General features: G+C 49.2%; 3 protein-coding genes across 3 annotated transcripts; all 3 read left to right on the plus strand.

The window, feature by feature from the left end:
• Positions 1 to 780: 780 nt before the first annotated feature.
• LOC112894789 (multicopper oxidase LPR1 homolog 1-like) lies at positions 781 to 2,928 on the plus strand. Its single transcript, XM_025962599.1, has 3 exons — positions 781 to 1,047; positions 1,156 to 2,616; positions 2,726 to 2,928. Exons 1-3 carry the CDS (start codon positions 808 to 810, stop codon positions 2,777 to 2,779), a joined length of 1,755 nt encoding a protein of 584 aa, XP_025818384.1. The 5' UTR covers positions 781 to 807; the 3' UTR covers positions 2,780 to 2,928.
• Positions 2,929 to 5,431: 2,503 nt separating this feature from the next.
• On the plus strand, positions 5,432 to 9,375 carry LOC112894731 (multicopper oxidase LPR1 homolog 2-like). Its single transcript, XM_025962532.1, has 3 exons — positions 5,432 to 5,885; positions 7,459 to 8,943; positions 9,062 to 9,375. Exons 1-3 carry the CDS (start codon positions 5,649 to 5,651, stop codon positions 9,113 to 9,115), a joined length of 1,776 nt encoding a protein of 591 aa, XP_025818317.1. The 5' UTR covers positions 5,432 to 5,648; the 3' UTR covers positions 9,116 to 9,375.
• Positions 9,376 to 10,071: 696 nt separating this feature from the next.
• Positions 10,072 to 15,921, plus strand: LOC112891591 (factor of DNA methylation 1-like). The gene is made up of 7 exons (XM_025958487.1): positions 10,072 to 10,193; positions 11,259 to 12,182; positions 12,311 to 12,492; positions 14,455 to 14,544; positions 14,637 to 14,924; positions 15,039 to 15,251; positions 15,353 to 15,921. The coding sequence occupies exons 2-7, from the start codon at positions 11,288 to 11,290 to the stop codon at positions 15,578 to 15,580; spliced, it is 1,896 nt and encodes a 631-aa protein (XP_025814272.1). The 5' UTR covers positions 10,072 to 10,193; positions 11,259 to 11,287; the 3' UTR covers positions 15,581 to 15,921.
• Positions 15,922 to 15,977: the final 56 nt, after the last annotated feature.

Genomic DNA, 15,977 nt, shown 5'->3' on the forward strand with positions numbered 1-15,977 from the left:
GTAATGTGGTGTGCGAGTGCGTACTTGTTTGTGCGTCATTTGCAACAGAAAAAAAAACTTTCTGCCCTGGAAATGGATAGCACTTTCCATGGAAACACGTTATGATCTCAAAGAGACCGATCAAGCGTCTGTTAGTTGTATCCAGTGCATGTCCTACCATCATCCCTTCAAAAGCTGCCCAATTTCTGCTTGAATTGACGTGCAGATCGAGAGTGCGCTTGAGTCGGTTGTTCGCCCTTGTTTCTTTTGCTTTCCAGAGGAAGCCTGGTCACCCATAACTAGAAATGCTTGCTCCATTAGATGTCTTCGTCCATGCACGGCTTAATTAGCAAGTTCTTCTGCCCAAAACCCTAGTTGTGTTCTGCCTGTGAGTGGGTACGAACAGCAAATTGTTGCATACAAGCAACACCCAACTACCACTCTACCACTAACTACTAACTTATTAGTCAGCGTAGTGGCAGCTCCACATCATCAGACATCTGGAGTAGGAGACCACGATCTTGATCTGCAAATTTGTTGGCGCACGCGTGCATGCTCGCCAACATGTACTACTAGATCGCCGCTAGTGCTCATCCCAAAAGGTTCTTCTTTTCGCCGACCACCGATCGGCGCACGCAGAGATGGCAGCACCGGGATCCCAAATGATGAGCTCCGCGCCTCCGCGCACTAGTCGTCCTTCAATCCTTGTGCAGTTGTGCGTCGCCTTCCATTTAGACGCCATCCAGATGCTATATTAGTGTGCTCCTGTCTTGGCTCTCTGCATGCAGATCGAGGCGGCAAGCAACAGCTAGTAGCCGGCCGGCCGAAATGGTCCCGGTCAGAGCAGAGGTCGCCGCCGCTCTTCTCCTCCTCGTCGCCGCCGCCGGCGTTGCCGCGGGGTTCAGACCAGAGCCGCCGGTGTCGGAGGATACCCTCGAGAAGGTGGCCGCCTCGCTGGATATGTACGTCGACGTGCTCCCTCAGATGCCCAGGGTCCTCGGCTACTCGCTCAAGTACGGTCGCCCCGCGCCGGCGCACCTCAACATCGGGATGTACCAGAAGAAATGGGTACGCTTCATTTCCTCAATCAAACATGCTTTCGTCTCTCCGATCTCCGACGTGATGCTTCAAAAATCAAAATTGATCTTTGTGTTTGTGTATGCATAATAATCGCAGAAATTCCACCGGGACCTGCCGGCGACCACCGTGTTCGCGTTCGGCACGTCGGCGGAAAGCGCCACCTTCCCGGGCCCCACCGTCGAGGCCCTGCAGGGGGTCCCGCTGTGGGTGACGTGGGAGAACCACCTCCCCGACCGACACATCCTGCCGTGGGACCCCACCGTGCCGACCGCCATCCCCCGGGCCGGCGGCGTGCCCACCGTCGTCCACCTCCACGGCGGCGTCCACCCGCCGCGGTCCGACGGCCACGCCAACGCCTGGTTCACTGCGGGGTTCCGCGAGAGGGGCCCCGCGTGGGCGTCGCCCACGTACGCGTACCCGAACGCGCAGTCCCCCGGCGTGCTCTGGTACCACGACCACGCGCTCGGCCTCACCCGCGCCAACCTCCTCGCCGGCCTCCTCGGCGCCTACGTCATCCGCAACCCCGCCGTGGAGGCGCCGCTCGGGCTCCCCTGCGGCGACGCGTTCGACAGGGTGCTCGTGCTCGCCGACCGCAGCTTCTACGCCGACGGCTCCATCTACATGAACTGCACCGGCGTCAACCCCCGCGTCCACCCGCAGTGGCAGCCCGAGTACTTCGGCGAGGCCGTCACGGTCAACGGCAAGGCGTGGCCGTTCCTCCCCGTCGCGCGCCGCCGCTACCGCTTCCGCATCATCAACGCCAGCAACGCGCGCTTCTTCAACCTCTCGCTGACCAACGGCCTCCCGTTCCACGTCGTCGGCTCCGACACGAGCTACCTGCCCCGGCCGGCCGCCGTGACGCACCTCCTCGTCGCCGTCGCCGAGGCGTTCGACGTCGTCGTCGACTTCTCCGAGTCTCCGACCCCCGAGGCGGAGGTCGTCAACACGGCGCCGTACCCTTACCCCGACGGCGACGCGCCGAGCGGCCTCAGCGGCAAGGTCATGAAGTTCGTCGTCGCGCCGGAGAAGGTGTGGGACGACCGCTCCACGGTGCCGGCGCGGTTGCTGGAGTACGTCGAGGTCGCCAAGGAAGAGGCGGCGCAGAGGCGGTACATCGTGATGTACGAGTACGAGGACGAGGCGACGGGCAGCCCGACGCACCTGTACATCAACGGCAAGCGGCTGGAGGACCCGGCGACGGAGACGCCGCGGGCCGGCACGACGGAGGTGTGGGAGGTGATCAACCTCACGCAGGACAACCACCCGCTGCACCTCCACCTGGCCACGTTCCAGGCCGTGCGCGCGCGGGGGCTCGTCGGGCTGGAGGAGTTCAAGCGCTGCATGGAGAGGCTCAACGACGCGACCAGGTGCGACGTGGGGCGGCACGCCGTGGGGGAGGAGGCGGCCGTGCCGGAGCACGAGAGGACGTGGAAGAACGTGGTGAAGATCGCGCCGGGGTTCATGACGACGGTGGTGGTGAAGTTCCTGATGGTCGACACCGGCAGGACGTACCCGTTCGACGCCACGGCCGAGCCAGGATACGTCTACCATTGCCACGTGCGTGCCTTAGCTGATTATTACAACTCTGCAATTATACGTGCATAGTTTGATTGTTTGGATGCTGACTGTGAGTAGTGCTTGATTGTTTGGGTTTTTTTTCCTGCAGATTTTGGACCATGAGGACAACGCCATGATTCGGCCGCTGAAACTGATCAAATGATGTTTTCTCCACTACTTGGGGCACAGAATTTCAGAAGAATAGCTCAGTTTAAGAAAAAAAATTGTGGTAAGCCAAACAGGGCTTAAACCACCAAATGTAAATGGGTTCAATCACCAATGAGGAAATAGAATGTACTTCCTCCGTTCCAAAATTTAGATCATTTTGATTTTTTTTTAATTTATAGTATTTACTATATATCTAGATATAATGTATGTCTAGATGCATAATAGAATTTATTAATTTTAAAAGTTAAAATGAACTACATTGTAGAATGGAGGAAATATACTCATATTTGTCTAAATAAAAATGAAGGGTGGTTACATGAGCAATCCCATTTGGATATTTTAATATGTTATGAATCTTATTTTACCTCTAACTATTCATACGAATAAACTCTGATATTGTACACAAGAAATATTGCTAGTTGCTACAATTTTCTAGGGCGTCGCTTTTACAAATATAAGAGTTTTCCTCATGTGCTTAATTCAAAGGTATTTCTTTCAAAATCAATCATATGGTTTTAATTACCTTCTAAATCATAATTGGTTCCCTTCAAATTCATGCGCGTTTTTAAATATGGCATGTAGTCAACTAATAACCAAATAGTTTGTGGTATGGCTGAGATCAAAAGTATCTTGCTATAAAAAAAATCTTCCTGCCTTTACGGTAGATATGATGATAATTAGCCTTTTCAGTTGGAAGTTTGTTCTCCCTGGAGAAACCAACCCCGCATGCAGACTGGTTGGTAAACCCCGAATATTTCGTGTGTGCTTATTCACATGCTTTTGCCTATGCACTTGAACCAAAAAGGGAAAGGCGGTGTGCAAAATGCCTAACTATGGATAGAATAAGGTGTGCATGCCGAAAATACTAAACCATGCATATGTGTTTTTTAGTTGAGTTCATGGGTTTGTACAATACGTAATGGTTGAATGCGGTACGGGAAAGAGAAGAACCGTAGATTTAGCGGGGCGTTTGGATCCCACGGACTAATATTTGACACCTATTAGAAGTATTAAATATAGCCTAATTATAAAAACCAATTGCATAAATGGAGACTAATTAGCGAAACGAATCAATTAACACTAATTAGTTCATGATTTGGCAATATTATGCCACAGTAAACATGTACTAATGATGGATTAATTAGGTTTAATAGATTCATCTCATGAATTAGTCTCTATTTACGCAATTAGTTTTATAATTAGCTCATGTTTAGTCCTCTAATTAGGGTGTGTTTGGTTGGGCTGTGGTTTTTGGAAAAGCTGCTGTGAGCTGTGGGCTGTGGAAAAGCTGCTGTGGGAAAAGGAGAAGACCGTTTGATTAGAGCAACTGTGAGCTGTGGGAAACTGTGTGCTGTGTGTGAAATACCTGTAATACCCCTGAAGTTTTGTAGGACTGTGTATAAACCAAAATATTCATACAAACATAATATGTTCACTATTTCACACCTAGACAACCGATAAGATTGGCCAAAAATATACTATGAAACTTTTAATCATGGATTTGTGCGAAATACTCACGTCGGGGTGGCCGGGGCAGGCGCGGGCATTGAGGCTCTGGACGCCCCGGGGGAGAGGGGGGGGGGGGCTCCGGGACGAGCTGGCGCCGGGGGGGAGGGGGAGGGGGGGCGGCGCAGGCTCCAAGCGACCGGGCGGGGCGAGCGGGCGACAAGCCGCCAGCAGGAGGGGGGCGGGCGAGCAGTGCGCAAGGTAGGCGGCGCTGGCGGCGCGGGGGTCGGGGGGGGGGGGGGCGGGCGGGAGGGGAGCGGATGAGGGGAGCTCAATACAACGAACCGTTTTTTCCATAACCAGTGGCAGGTGGGTAAGTTTTTACCTCAAAAGCTACTGAAAGTAGGGGGGTGGTGCTTTTGCATTTGTACTAGGATGAAAGCTGCTTTTGGGCAAAAGTACTTGGGGCGTTAAATTTCTTTGGTTAGCTTTTAGCTTTTGCAAAAGCAAAAGGAGGTGCAAAAACCCAACAAAGGCATCCTTAGTCTCCAAATACTCTATGTGATCCAGAACTTTAAAAATTAGTTCAGGATCCAAATCCCCTTAGCATGGTAAAAAAGTAAAGGAGTAAAGGAGGTATGGTAAAAAAAAAAAGCCAAGAGAAAAACTTACAGTAGTACAATAGTACTTGTTAAGAGATGAATCCGAGATATTTCTAGTGAAAAGGTCCCTACGTTGTCTACTTTGCTCAAGAACTTGGTTTGGTTTCTCTGACCCACTGATTTTCCAATATCCGGATTACTTGCATCTGCCCTTGAAGCCGGTTTCCAGGGCAGTATTACACTGTGGCAGCTACGCCACCTCATCTTTAAATGGCAAAGTCAAAATCTAGGCAATTATCTCGATTTGGACGTCAGAAAAAAAATAAAATGATAAATTAAATCAGTAATAAAACATGATAAAAGGAAAGTTGTATAACGAAATTTGGCAGGAAGAGGCCCCCTTCCCCATGGGAACAGAGAGAAATATTGGCTGACAGACAGCTACCACTATTCCATTTTTATGCTTGAGAACGAGCCGATAATTGATCCGAGAGGAGAGCAGGAGGCCACATCTTCCCCCCCAGCAAAAGTGAAATTCCACGACCACTACAAACCAATGACACTCCCAAGTCTAAAGCGATAGCGATTCCTGCCCGGCGGACATCCCTAGATTTTTCTCTGCTCTCGTCACCGGTCACCTCAAAACCAAAAACCAGGGGACAAACAGCACAGTGCCGGACGGTGCATCCGTGTGCAGAAGCGGCGGCGGCAAATTCCGAGCTCTCCACCGAGAACCTCCCCACCTCCCCGATCCTCCAATCCCCGGCGAACTTCTCTTCTTCCTCCACACCGTCGGTGCTCCGCGTGTCAGCAATAATGGGGGAGCGGAGGTCCGCTTGCTTGCTCGCGGTGGCGATGGCGCTGCAGGCGGCGGCGGTGCTCGGTGGGGGCGAGCAGCAGAGCGGTGGCGGGGCCGCCCTTCTGGACCCGCGGGGGCTGGAGAAATTCGTGGACGAGCTGCCGGACATGCCGAGGCTGCGCGGGTACGGCGTCGCGGAGGGCGGCGCGCTCGTCGCCGGCAACCTCACCATCGGCATGTACGACACCACCTGGGTAAGCAGTGCTCGTAATCCGAGTAGGTGAAACTCGCTCGATATACTCTCTTTTACACAATTTTTTGGGTGGTTTATCTTGCAAAAAGTTTGTTCGACATGTTCTTTGGCCTTTTTGTGAAACAAGAAGATCGTCCAACTTAGTTCGTCGAAAGAGTAATACGATAGGAATAAGGGAAGGACTTTGGACAATTGGCAACGACCGACCTGGCGTGCAACTGCGTATGGACTTCTGTTTTCAAGCACTGTGCAAATGCTGATGACTCATGATGCGTACGGAAAATTAATTAGAACTAAAATTTTTTTGGTCGAATAGCTACAATAAAAACTGGATAGTTGAAAACTGGCTGAAAAGCATGGGGATCTCGAGATCATGAAGGGGCTAGATTATTGCTTCTGGAAGATAACTGTCCATTATGCCCTTTATTTATGGCCACTCTACTCTCTCATAGCAAACTTGAATAGCAGTGGTGGGTTATTTTAATTCCATGGGCCTTTTGGTCGTTTTGTAGTCCATTAGCTAGCTAGGAATAATCAGGTGATGACGGTTGACAACTCCTGCGATAGTTAGCTGGGTTTAGGAAACCTGATCTATTAGGTGGTGTGTTTGGATTAGCTAGAGCTAATATTAGCTGGATACTTCTGCTGTTTGTCAAGTCTTGTGCACTGAATCAATCGCCTTTAAAAGCATGTCTGAATTAGTAATCGAAAAGAGTGCACATACTCATACGCAGTCGTCTGAAAGGTGCAGCATGTTGACAAAGTAGCAGTGTTCTTTTCTCGGCCCTTTACAGGAAACTCGTTCTTAAGCTCATCGGCTACGGCTAGTTAGCAAATCAAAGCAAAGACTGTTAGGTGATCTCTACGAACTTTTTGTAGAAAAGGAGAGCATATTTGCATCACAAGTAAGATGACACTGTGCTGTCATGCACTACAGTCGTCGTTAGCTCGTCCTTGGAAGGGACCGGCCTCCTCTCTGGAGGTTCTGGGAGAACCTGCTGTTAACTGAACTAGTGAGCTCAACCCATTCTTCTAAGAAATAGCAAGGTCGTATCGGTTAGTCCAGTAAAGTAGCTTCCTCTGCACACACAATTTATCAGAAATTCAGAACAGGTGCTCACGTTCTCAAGCGTACGACTGTAAGAAGCACCAAGTCTCTGACGAATGGTGGAGTGGAGGCACCAGTCCGCATCGTGGATCACATTCACGGGCCACGACAATCGCTCACGCTGCTGGAAGGCAAGTCCGCCCCATCACAATCCATGTAGCTCGATCATGGGCCACGGCCCCCACCTTATCGTCAATGGCAGACAATAATTCAGACTTTTGGAGCCCATTCAACTTCCAGTCTTATAGCCAGGGCTTTTGCAGCATATCATGTGGGTTTGCCCTCAGTGTCAGCATCGCAATGCACGAAAATTTCAAAGCCATTTTCCTTTTTTGAGAGCATTTTGAAAGCCATGTCTTTTTTTGCAAGCAATTTTCTACTGTAAAGTAAGATCTACTGTCTGATTCTTTATTTTTTAGAAGAAGAATTATTGATTTTTCTCCATGTCACTTGTGTCTTGTGTCAGAAATTCCACCGCGACCTTCCGGCGACGCGTGTCTTCGCCTACGGCGCCAGCAGGGAGACGGCCACGGTGCCGGGCCCCACCATCGAGGCCATGCGGGGCGTCCCCACGCACGTGACGTGGGTCAACCACCTCCCGCCTCGCCACTTCCTCCCGTGGGACCCCACGCTCACCACCGCCGCGGCGCTGGGCACCCGCGGCGTCCCCACCGTCGTCCACCTCCACGGCGGCGTGCAGCACTCCTCCTCCGACGGCCACTCGCTGGCCTGGTTCACCGCCGGCCTCGCCGCCACGGGCCCGCGCTTCTCGCCGCCGCCCTACGCGTACCCGAACCGGCAGCCGCCCGGGAACCTCTGGTACCACGACCACGCCATGGGCCTCACGCGCGTCAACATCCTGGCCGGGCTCATGGGCGCGTACCGCGTGGCGAGCCCCGACGAGGAGGCCCCGCTGAACCTGCCGTCGGGGGAGGCGTTCGACCGGAACCTTGTGCTGTTCGACCGCGACTTCCGCGCCGACGGGGCGCTCTTCATGAACCGCACCGGCAACAACCCCGACGTGCACCCGCAGTGGCAGCCGGAGTACTTCGGCGCCGTCGTCGTCGTCAACGGCAAGGCGTGGCCGTACCTCCGCGTGCGGCGGCGGCGCTACCGCTTCCGCATCCTTAACGCCAGCAACGCGCGCTTCTTCCGGCTCCGCCTGTCCGCCGGCCTCCGCTTCGTGCACGTCGGGTCCGACTCGGTGTACCTCGCCAGGCCGGTGGCTACCGACACGTTCCTCGTCGCGCCGTCCGAGATCGCCGACGTCGTGGTCGACTTTGCGGGGTCGATCGCCGACGCGGCGGTCCTGAGCGACGACGCCCCGGCCCCGTACCCCGGCGACCCCGGCGACAAGGCGGAGACCATCGCGGTGATGAAGTTCCTGATCGAGGACGCCGCGGAGCCGGACACCTCGGCCGTGCCGGCGGCGCTGATGCCGCACTACCCGAGGCCCGACGCGCGCGAGGCGGCCACGACGCGGCGCATCACCATGTACGAGTACCAAAAGAACGGCACGGACGAGCCGACGCACCTGTACCTGAACGCGCGGTCGTACATGGACCCGGTGACGGAGACGCCGAGGGAGGGCACGTCGGAGCTCTGGGACGTGATCAACCTGACCGATGACAACCACCCGCTGCACGTGCACCTGGCGCTCTTCGCCGTGCTGGAGCAGCGGTCGCTCCGGCGCGTGGACGAGTTCAGGGAGTGCATGCGAGGCCGGAACGACGCGCGCGCGTGCGGGATCGACCGGCACCTCGCCGGCGGGCGGAGGCACGTCGTGCCGCGGCAGGAGCGCGGGTGGAAGAACGTCTTCAAGGTGCGGCCCAGCGCGGTGACGAGGATCCTCGTGCGGTTCAAGCCGCTGTCGTCCGGCGCCGCGTCGCCGGAGGAGAGCCGCTTCCCCTTCGATGTCACCACCGGTCCCGGCTACGTGTACCACTGCCATGTAAGCTATCTTGCTACGCGTCTCGTCGATCTGCCGAGCTAATTTGAGCGGTTTCTGTTCACCACTCTGTCAGTAGTCTGTCCTGAACAAGACTTCTGCCCTTTGAAAAAAAATGCAGATCTTGGACCACGAGGACAACGAGATGATGAGGCCGATGAAGATTGTGCGTTGAACGATTCCCAGCAAAATTTCATTGAGGATTCGTCCGGCAAAAAAGAGATTGAACCTCCGAGACTGAGTGGAGGATCACTTCATCTCAATTATGCTTTGGTCCATAATTGATTGAGATGAACTGATCCAGTTTGTTGAGATGTTTGCACAGTAGGAGTCACAAAAGATATGTCCTGAATCAAATACAATAATGAAGTGTGCCAGGGTAGACAGCATTTGTCGAAGCATAATTTACATTCTACAATGGTTGATTTTCTAGTATGTTGTTTATATGATTGGCGCAAGATCACTCTTGCTGCACTTTCCTTGACAAGGAAAGGGCAATGCTACATTCGAAAATATATAAATTTTAGCGAATTACTTTTCAGAAAAGATATTTAAAAAACTTCCACAATTTTTTTCCCAATTCACAAGAACAAAAAAACAAGCACAGAGACTAGACTCTAGAGAGAGGGGTCAAAATGAAATGAGACACGGAGCATTATTTGGACAATGGGGACCCACACACGCGGTAAATACATTCTTGTAGGTGTTGCATGAATTTTTTTAGGAAGGTATCTAACTGAATACTGATAAAAAAATTATGCGCTTAATTATAAAATTGGATTATCTAAGAAAGCATGCAATAATGATGGGCCTCCCACCAATCATGACGCAGTTCAGAGGTGGATATCCTCTTTCCAGCACCAGCTGGGTGCGGCACAAAACTTACAGTGGCTCCTCCTGATAGAAACACACGCGCATACAACGGGAGCGATGACTCACACCAATCGTGGCACAATTCATCGGTCGAAATTCCTTTTACAGCTGGACATCGCACGGAACTTACAAGGAGGTGCCACGGCTGGACAACTCATAAAAATAGAAAGTGTTTTTTTAAAAAAAAATGGAAAACAGAAAACGAACAGACGACGGCTGGAGTTCACGCCACTTTGACACCTCCACCTGTCCGTCTTCTGCGGCTCTACCCACACGACGCACGCATCCGACTGGAGCAGACGGGCAGACGCGTGGGGAGGCGGCGCAAAACCCTCCTCCTCGCACGCCCCACCTCCACCGGCCGCCGCCGATCGCCGGAGGTATCCCTCGCCCCTTCCTCCCTTCCCTTCCCTGCCCTTCCCTTCCCTTCCCTCACCTGCGTCCGTGTAGTGGTCTCTGTGGCGCTTCATTTCCCTACGTGTTAACTGCTAAGGATGAAAAAACCCATACGTGCCCAACTCCAAGTCGTCGAGGCGACCCCGTAGGAGGGGATCGCGGGGGAATGTGGGTTCTCTCGACGTCCCGTGTGGCGATTGGGAGCACGGCGTGGGGGGTTTTGCTTGTGAATTTTGGCATGCTTGTGGAGTTTCTCCAAATTTCCTCTCTCTAGGGTTTTCCGGAAATTGTGAGATTAGTGTCAAATACTGAGTCTTTTTGGGTGTTTTCAGTTGGAATAGTGTGCCCATGATGTAGTGAGACTGTGGTCCAAATCTCGTGTGGATCGGTTTTGATTTGGTCGAGTTTTGTGAGGCTCGGCCTGCTGCCGTTGCTCTGTTTCCTGTTCTGTTCGACAGTCGCTGGAGGCTCTCCCGGGCACAAGCGTTTCTCCGTGTCTTTGTTCTGTCGCAGCTGCAGGCTTCTCTTGTTGCGCCTGATACATAGCAAAAACTATGTATCTAGATTTTTCAAAATGGCCTAGAATTTGGAACGGAGGAGTAGCTTGCATTTATAGTTTATCTTAACTCTAACCTAAGCTACTATTGTATTTATCCTTTCATATGGTACATTGCACCAGCGTGATAGTATATATTTAGCTCATTGTTTTAATCATGCATGGCTGATGTGTACCAACAGCTTGTGTGCTTGAGTATCTTTCAGATTTGAGTTTTAGGAGCAGACCAACAGCACAGTGGAAGTAGAGCAGCACTTGTGGTTCAGAAGCTTTTGCATGCTTTGTCTAGTTAGCTTGTTTATTTTTCCACATGATTAAATAGTGCTCTTTATATCCAGTTAATTTAGAGAGAGTTTCTTAACCCGTGCTTTATCATTTGCTTCCGCGATGGTTTGAGAAATTCCTAACTTTCATACAATGTTCAATTAGTGTTGCATTATGTTGACCAAGTTAATCAAAATGCTGAAATTGTGTTCTCGTATTTGTCCTCTAGGTCATTGCACTTGTCCCTCCTCTCTGAAAATGGGCTCTAGTTCAGAAGATGATTACGAAATTAGTGATTCTGAGATTGATGAGCGTGAAGCCGAGGTTTATGAACGTTTGAAATCAGGAGATATAAAAGTGAAGGATCGTGGGACCTACAGTTGTCCATTCTGCAGGGAGAAAAGGAAAAAAGATTACAGCATGAATAACCTACTTCAACATGCCACAGGAGTAGGTTCAGCAGCTAATCGACAAGCAAAAGACAAGGCAACCCACCGTGCCCTTGCCAAATATTTGAAGGATGAATCTGCCAGGTCATCTGAGTCACAGTCGCAACCGACAATGCTTATAGAGTCTCAAAGTCTTGGAAACAGAGATGATCAGTTTGTCTGGCCCTGGATGGGTGTTCTAGTTAATGTTCCTACTGAGTGGAAGAATGGACGCCAAGTTGGCCAGAGTGGAAATCGGCTGAAGGAGCAACTTTCACGCTTCTGCCCACAAAAGGTTATTCCTTTGTGGAATTATAGAGGTCACACAGGCAATGCTATTGTTGAATTTGCCAAAGACTGGAGTGGCTTCAAAAATGCACTCGCCTTTGAAAATCATTTCGAGGCAGAGGGTTATGGCAAAAGGGACTGGAAGCTGAAGAAGTACCGAGGCTCAGAAATGTTTGGATGGGTTGCAAGGGCTGATGATCATAGATGTCAAGGGCCTATAGGAGATCATTTGCGAAAAAATGGTGATCTGAAAACTGTAGGCGATCTTGAAAATGAAGGGACCCGTAAAACTGATAAGCTTGTCGCTAATTTAGCAAGCCAGATTGAAGTAAAGAACAGGCATGTGCAAGAACTTGAATCTAAGTGTAATGAGACAACCGCATCGCTTGACAGGATGATGGATCAAAGAGAGCAGCTCCTCCAGAATTACAATGAAGGTTTGTGTTGATCTTTTACTATTAATATATGTTTTGTCATGGTTAAGTTGTCAACATATATGCAATTCTATCCTCTAATTATAACTGGAACTTCCATTAACAATCTTTTAAACTTGTTTTCTTATCAGAAATTCGCAAGATGCAGCAACTTGCCCGTAGGCATTCACTTAAGATCATTGATGACAATCAAAAGCTCCGTTCCGAGTTGGAGTCCAAGATGCAGGAACTTGACTCGAGATCCAAGGAGCTTGATGAGCTAGCTTCGCAAAGTGATTACGACAGAAGGAACCTTCAGCAAGAGAAGGAAAAGGTGTGTGATGGTTTATTGCTAGTCTGCAGCTTTCTCCTATCAAGAAATTTTAAAGTTTTGCTTTCTCTTCTTTTTTATATTTTTCTTTTTTGGTTGCAGGGATAATGTTGATTATTTCTGCACTTTTGCAAAACAGCATTCCTTTTGTTGTGCATAGCATTCCGTTTTATTGTTTTACTTCTCTTACATTTGTTTCCAGATTACATTTGCATATAGTTTATCGATAGGGGAATCAGGGTACAATGCAGGGAAGCTGTACAAGTTTACTTTGTGTCTTCTTCGAGAAATAGGATCGGAAGGATTCCCCCCCTAATTTCATATAAGAAAGCTGATAAAACAATCCACGTCTGTTTATAATAGTTACTCCTGAAAAACAACCAAAGCCACGGAGCAGGTTCACTGCCTTTGCAAGTTTCATCCAGCAGCATATGGCAAACATAGACCTTTTTATTAGACTGACTCAATAAAATGATGAAGTTCACCATCTTCAGTAAAACGGCAACAAGAAATCAGCATCCTTCAATTGTTAAATATCTGCCTCATATCAATGTTCAATCTCAAAAATTTCCTTGCATTGAAACAATTCCCATCTGTTAAACCAAAAACAAGCAGAATAAAATATAACATTAGGCTCCAGTTCTTTTCCTCAAACCAATGCCTACACCAATAAAATCCATACGAACCATGAGAAAGCTGTTAAACCATTCTCCTATCAACTCATCGATAAGCGTGCATACAATATTGATACCGCTTCCATTATGTATCTTCCTGGGATAAACCGGATGATTTGTTACCACTGCCTTATGCCTTATTGGCCACCCTTAGCAACCTACTGGTTAGTATTTTGGGGCAGTAATTTTATATTGACTGTTGTATGCTCTTTGCTGATGATGTGGTGCTAGTTGATGAGAGTAGGGCAGGGTTAATATGAAGTTAGAGCTGTGGAGACACACGCTAGAGTCGAGGGGATTCAGACTGAGTAGGACCAAGACCGAGTATATGATGTGCGACTTTAGCCCGACTAGGCATGAGGATGGGGACGTTAGCCTCGAAGGTCAAGTGGTAGCCAAGAAGGATACTTTCCGGTATTTAGGATCAATGCTTCAGAAAGATGGAGACATTGATGAAGATGTTAGACATAGAATTTTAGCCGGCTGGTTGAAGTGGCGGCAAGCTTCGGGCATCCTCTGTGACAAGAAGGTGCCACAGAGGCTAAAAGGTAAGTTCTATAGGACGGCGATTCGCCCGGTGATGCTATACAGTGCTGAATGTTGGCCTACAAAAAGTCGACATGTACAGCAACTGAGTGTAGCAGAGATGCGTATGCTGCGTTGGTTCTGCGGGCATACAAGAAGGGATAGAGTCCGGAACGAAGAGATTCGAGATAGGGTAGGGGTGGCACCTATCGAGGAGAAGGTGATTCAACATCGGTTGAGATGGTTTGGACATGTACAACGGAGGCCTCCCGAGGCGCTGGTGCGTAGTGGAGTTTTAAAGCGGGGCGATAATGTAAAGAGAGGTAGAGGTAGACCTAGACTAACTTGGGACGAGACGGTTAAGAGAGACCTTAAGGAGTGGAATATCGCTAAGGAATTAGTTATGGATAGAAGCGCTTGGAGATTAGCAATTAACGTACCTGAACCGTGACCTTTGTTACTTTTTGTTTAACCCCTAACTCTTCCTTTGGCTTGTGCCCTTTTTGTGTTTCTTATTCTTATTTTCTGTGGGGTTTCATCTCTAGCCTACCCCAACTTGCTTGGGACAAAAGGCTAAGTTGTTGTAATTTTATGTTGACTGTTCAACTAGCGAATGGGTTCAAATTTCCGTATGACCTTACCATCCTTAATCTTGGGCAGTAGAGCGATAACAAAATTCTACTTTGTTGAAATGCAGGGTGCTGTTAAAGTTTTCTTTAGTGTGATATACATGCAACTTATTTCAAGCTTTTGTGGTTGACTGTAGAACGAAATGAAAACTAAGCATCTTAAGATGGCAACAATGGAGCAGCAGAAGACCGATGAGAACGTGCTTAAGCTTGTGGAAGAACACAAGGTTTGCTTCTTGGTCAAATATAAAATATCGTTTTTGTGTTATTTCTTGAGAAACTTAATATATATGAGTGTGTTACTGTGTGTAAAATGCAGAGGGAGAAACAGGTTGCTCTACAAAAAATCCTCAAGTTACAACAACAACTGGATGCCAAACAGAAGCTTGAGCTAGAAATACAACAGCTCCAGGGAAAATTGGAAGTTATGAAGCATATGCCTGGTGAGGAAGATTCCGAATCAAAGAAGAAGATAAGAGAACTCACTGAGGAGCTACAGGATAAGTACAATGAAATGGAGGATATGGAGTCACTGAACCAGACTCTGCTTATCAAGGAAAGAAAGAGCAACGATGAGTTGCAAAATGCTCGGAAGGAGCTGATAGCTGTAAGCTACCTCATATTATATTTTGTGTGCCTTTTCAAATCAATTGACACCTATTTATGCTTTGCTTTTGCTCACATCTCATGCCATTTCCCTTCTGGTTGGTGCATGCTGCAGGGCTTTCAGGAGCTTTCTGTTGGCCGATCAAATATAGGTATCAAGAGAATGGGTGAACTTGATCTGAAAGCATTCGGAATTGCTTGCGGGAAAAAGTCATCGAAAGAGGATGCAGAAGTCAAATATGCTATGCTTTGTTCAAAATGGGAAGAGGAAATTAGAAACCCAAACTGGCACCCTTTCCGGGTTAAAGTGGTTGATGGAAAAGAAATGGTACGCCCCTTGATCACTTACAATTGCTTTCCTGCTTCCCTAAATGTCTGCTAGTAGTTCAATGCTACATTGTAGCATCTGATGGGCATTGTCTGGTGCAGGAAGTTCTTTCAGAGGAGGATGAGAACCTTTGGAAGCTGAAAGAAGAGCATGGCGAAGAAATATATGCGCTGGTCACAAAGGCATTGGTTGAGATCAACGAGTACAATCCCAGTGGCCGCTACCCCGTACCAGAGCTGTGGAACTACAAGGAGGACAGGAAAGCAACCCTGAAGGAAGCCGTCCAGCATGTCATGAAGCAGTGGAGGACTCACAAGAGAAAGCGTTGATCCATTTGGGTTCATCTGCCTACGCTCGCCTGAGCTGGGGCACCTGAACTAGGCATGGAGTCATTTAAATTTAGCCTTAGTTCGTCAGTTGAAATCAAACTCCTAATGATGATTAGCGTTAAGTTACTGGGTTTCCGTCTGGACTTCCCTAATGTAGCGTTGACATGAATGCTGCTATATTTTCAGAACGTGAACAACATCATGGATCCGCTGTCCAACTGCCGACGCAGAGGCATGTAAGAGCTTGCTGTTCATGCATCTTAGATGTCATGGGCAGTGCTTGGCCGGCATGTCCCTGCAGCACTCTTGAACGGCAAAAGTTTATATCAGGAGTTAATTAACTTTGCTGCTGCACTGCATGCTATTAAGGTTTAAAATTTCCGAGTGCTTGCACTGA

The sequence above is a fragment of the Panicum hallii genome, chromosome 5, assembly GCF_002211085.1.
Source record: "Panicum hallii strain FIL2 chromosome 5, PHallii_v3.1, whole genome shotgun sequence".
Taxonomy (NCBI): domain Eukaryota; kingdom Viridiplantae; phylum Streptophyta; class Magnoliopsida; order Poales; family Poaceae; genus Panicum; species Panicum hallii.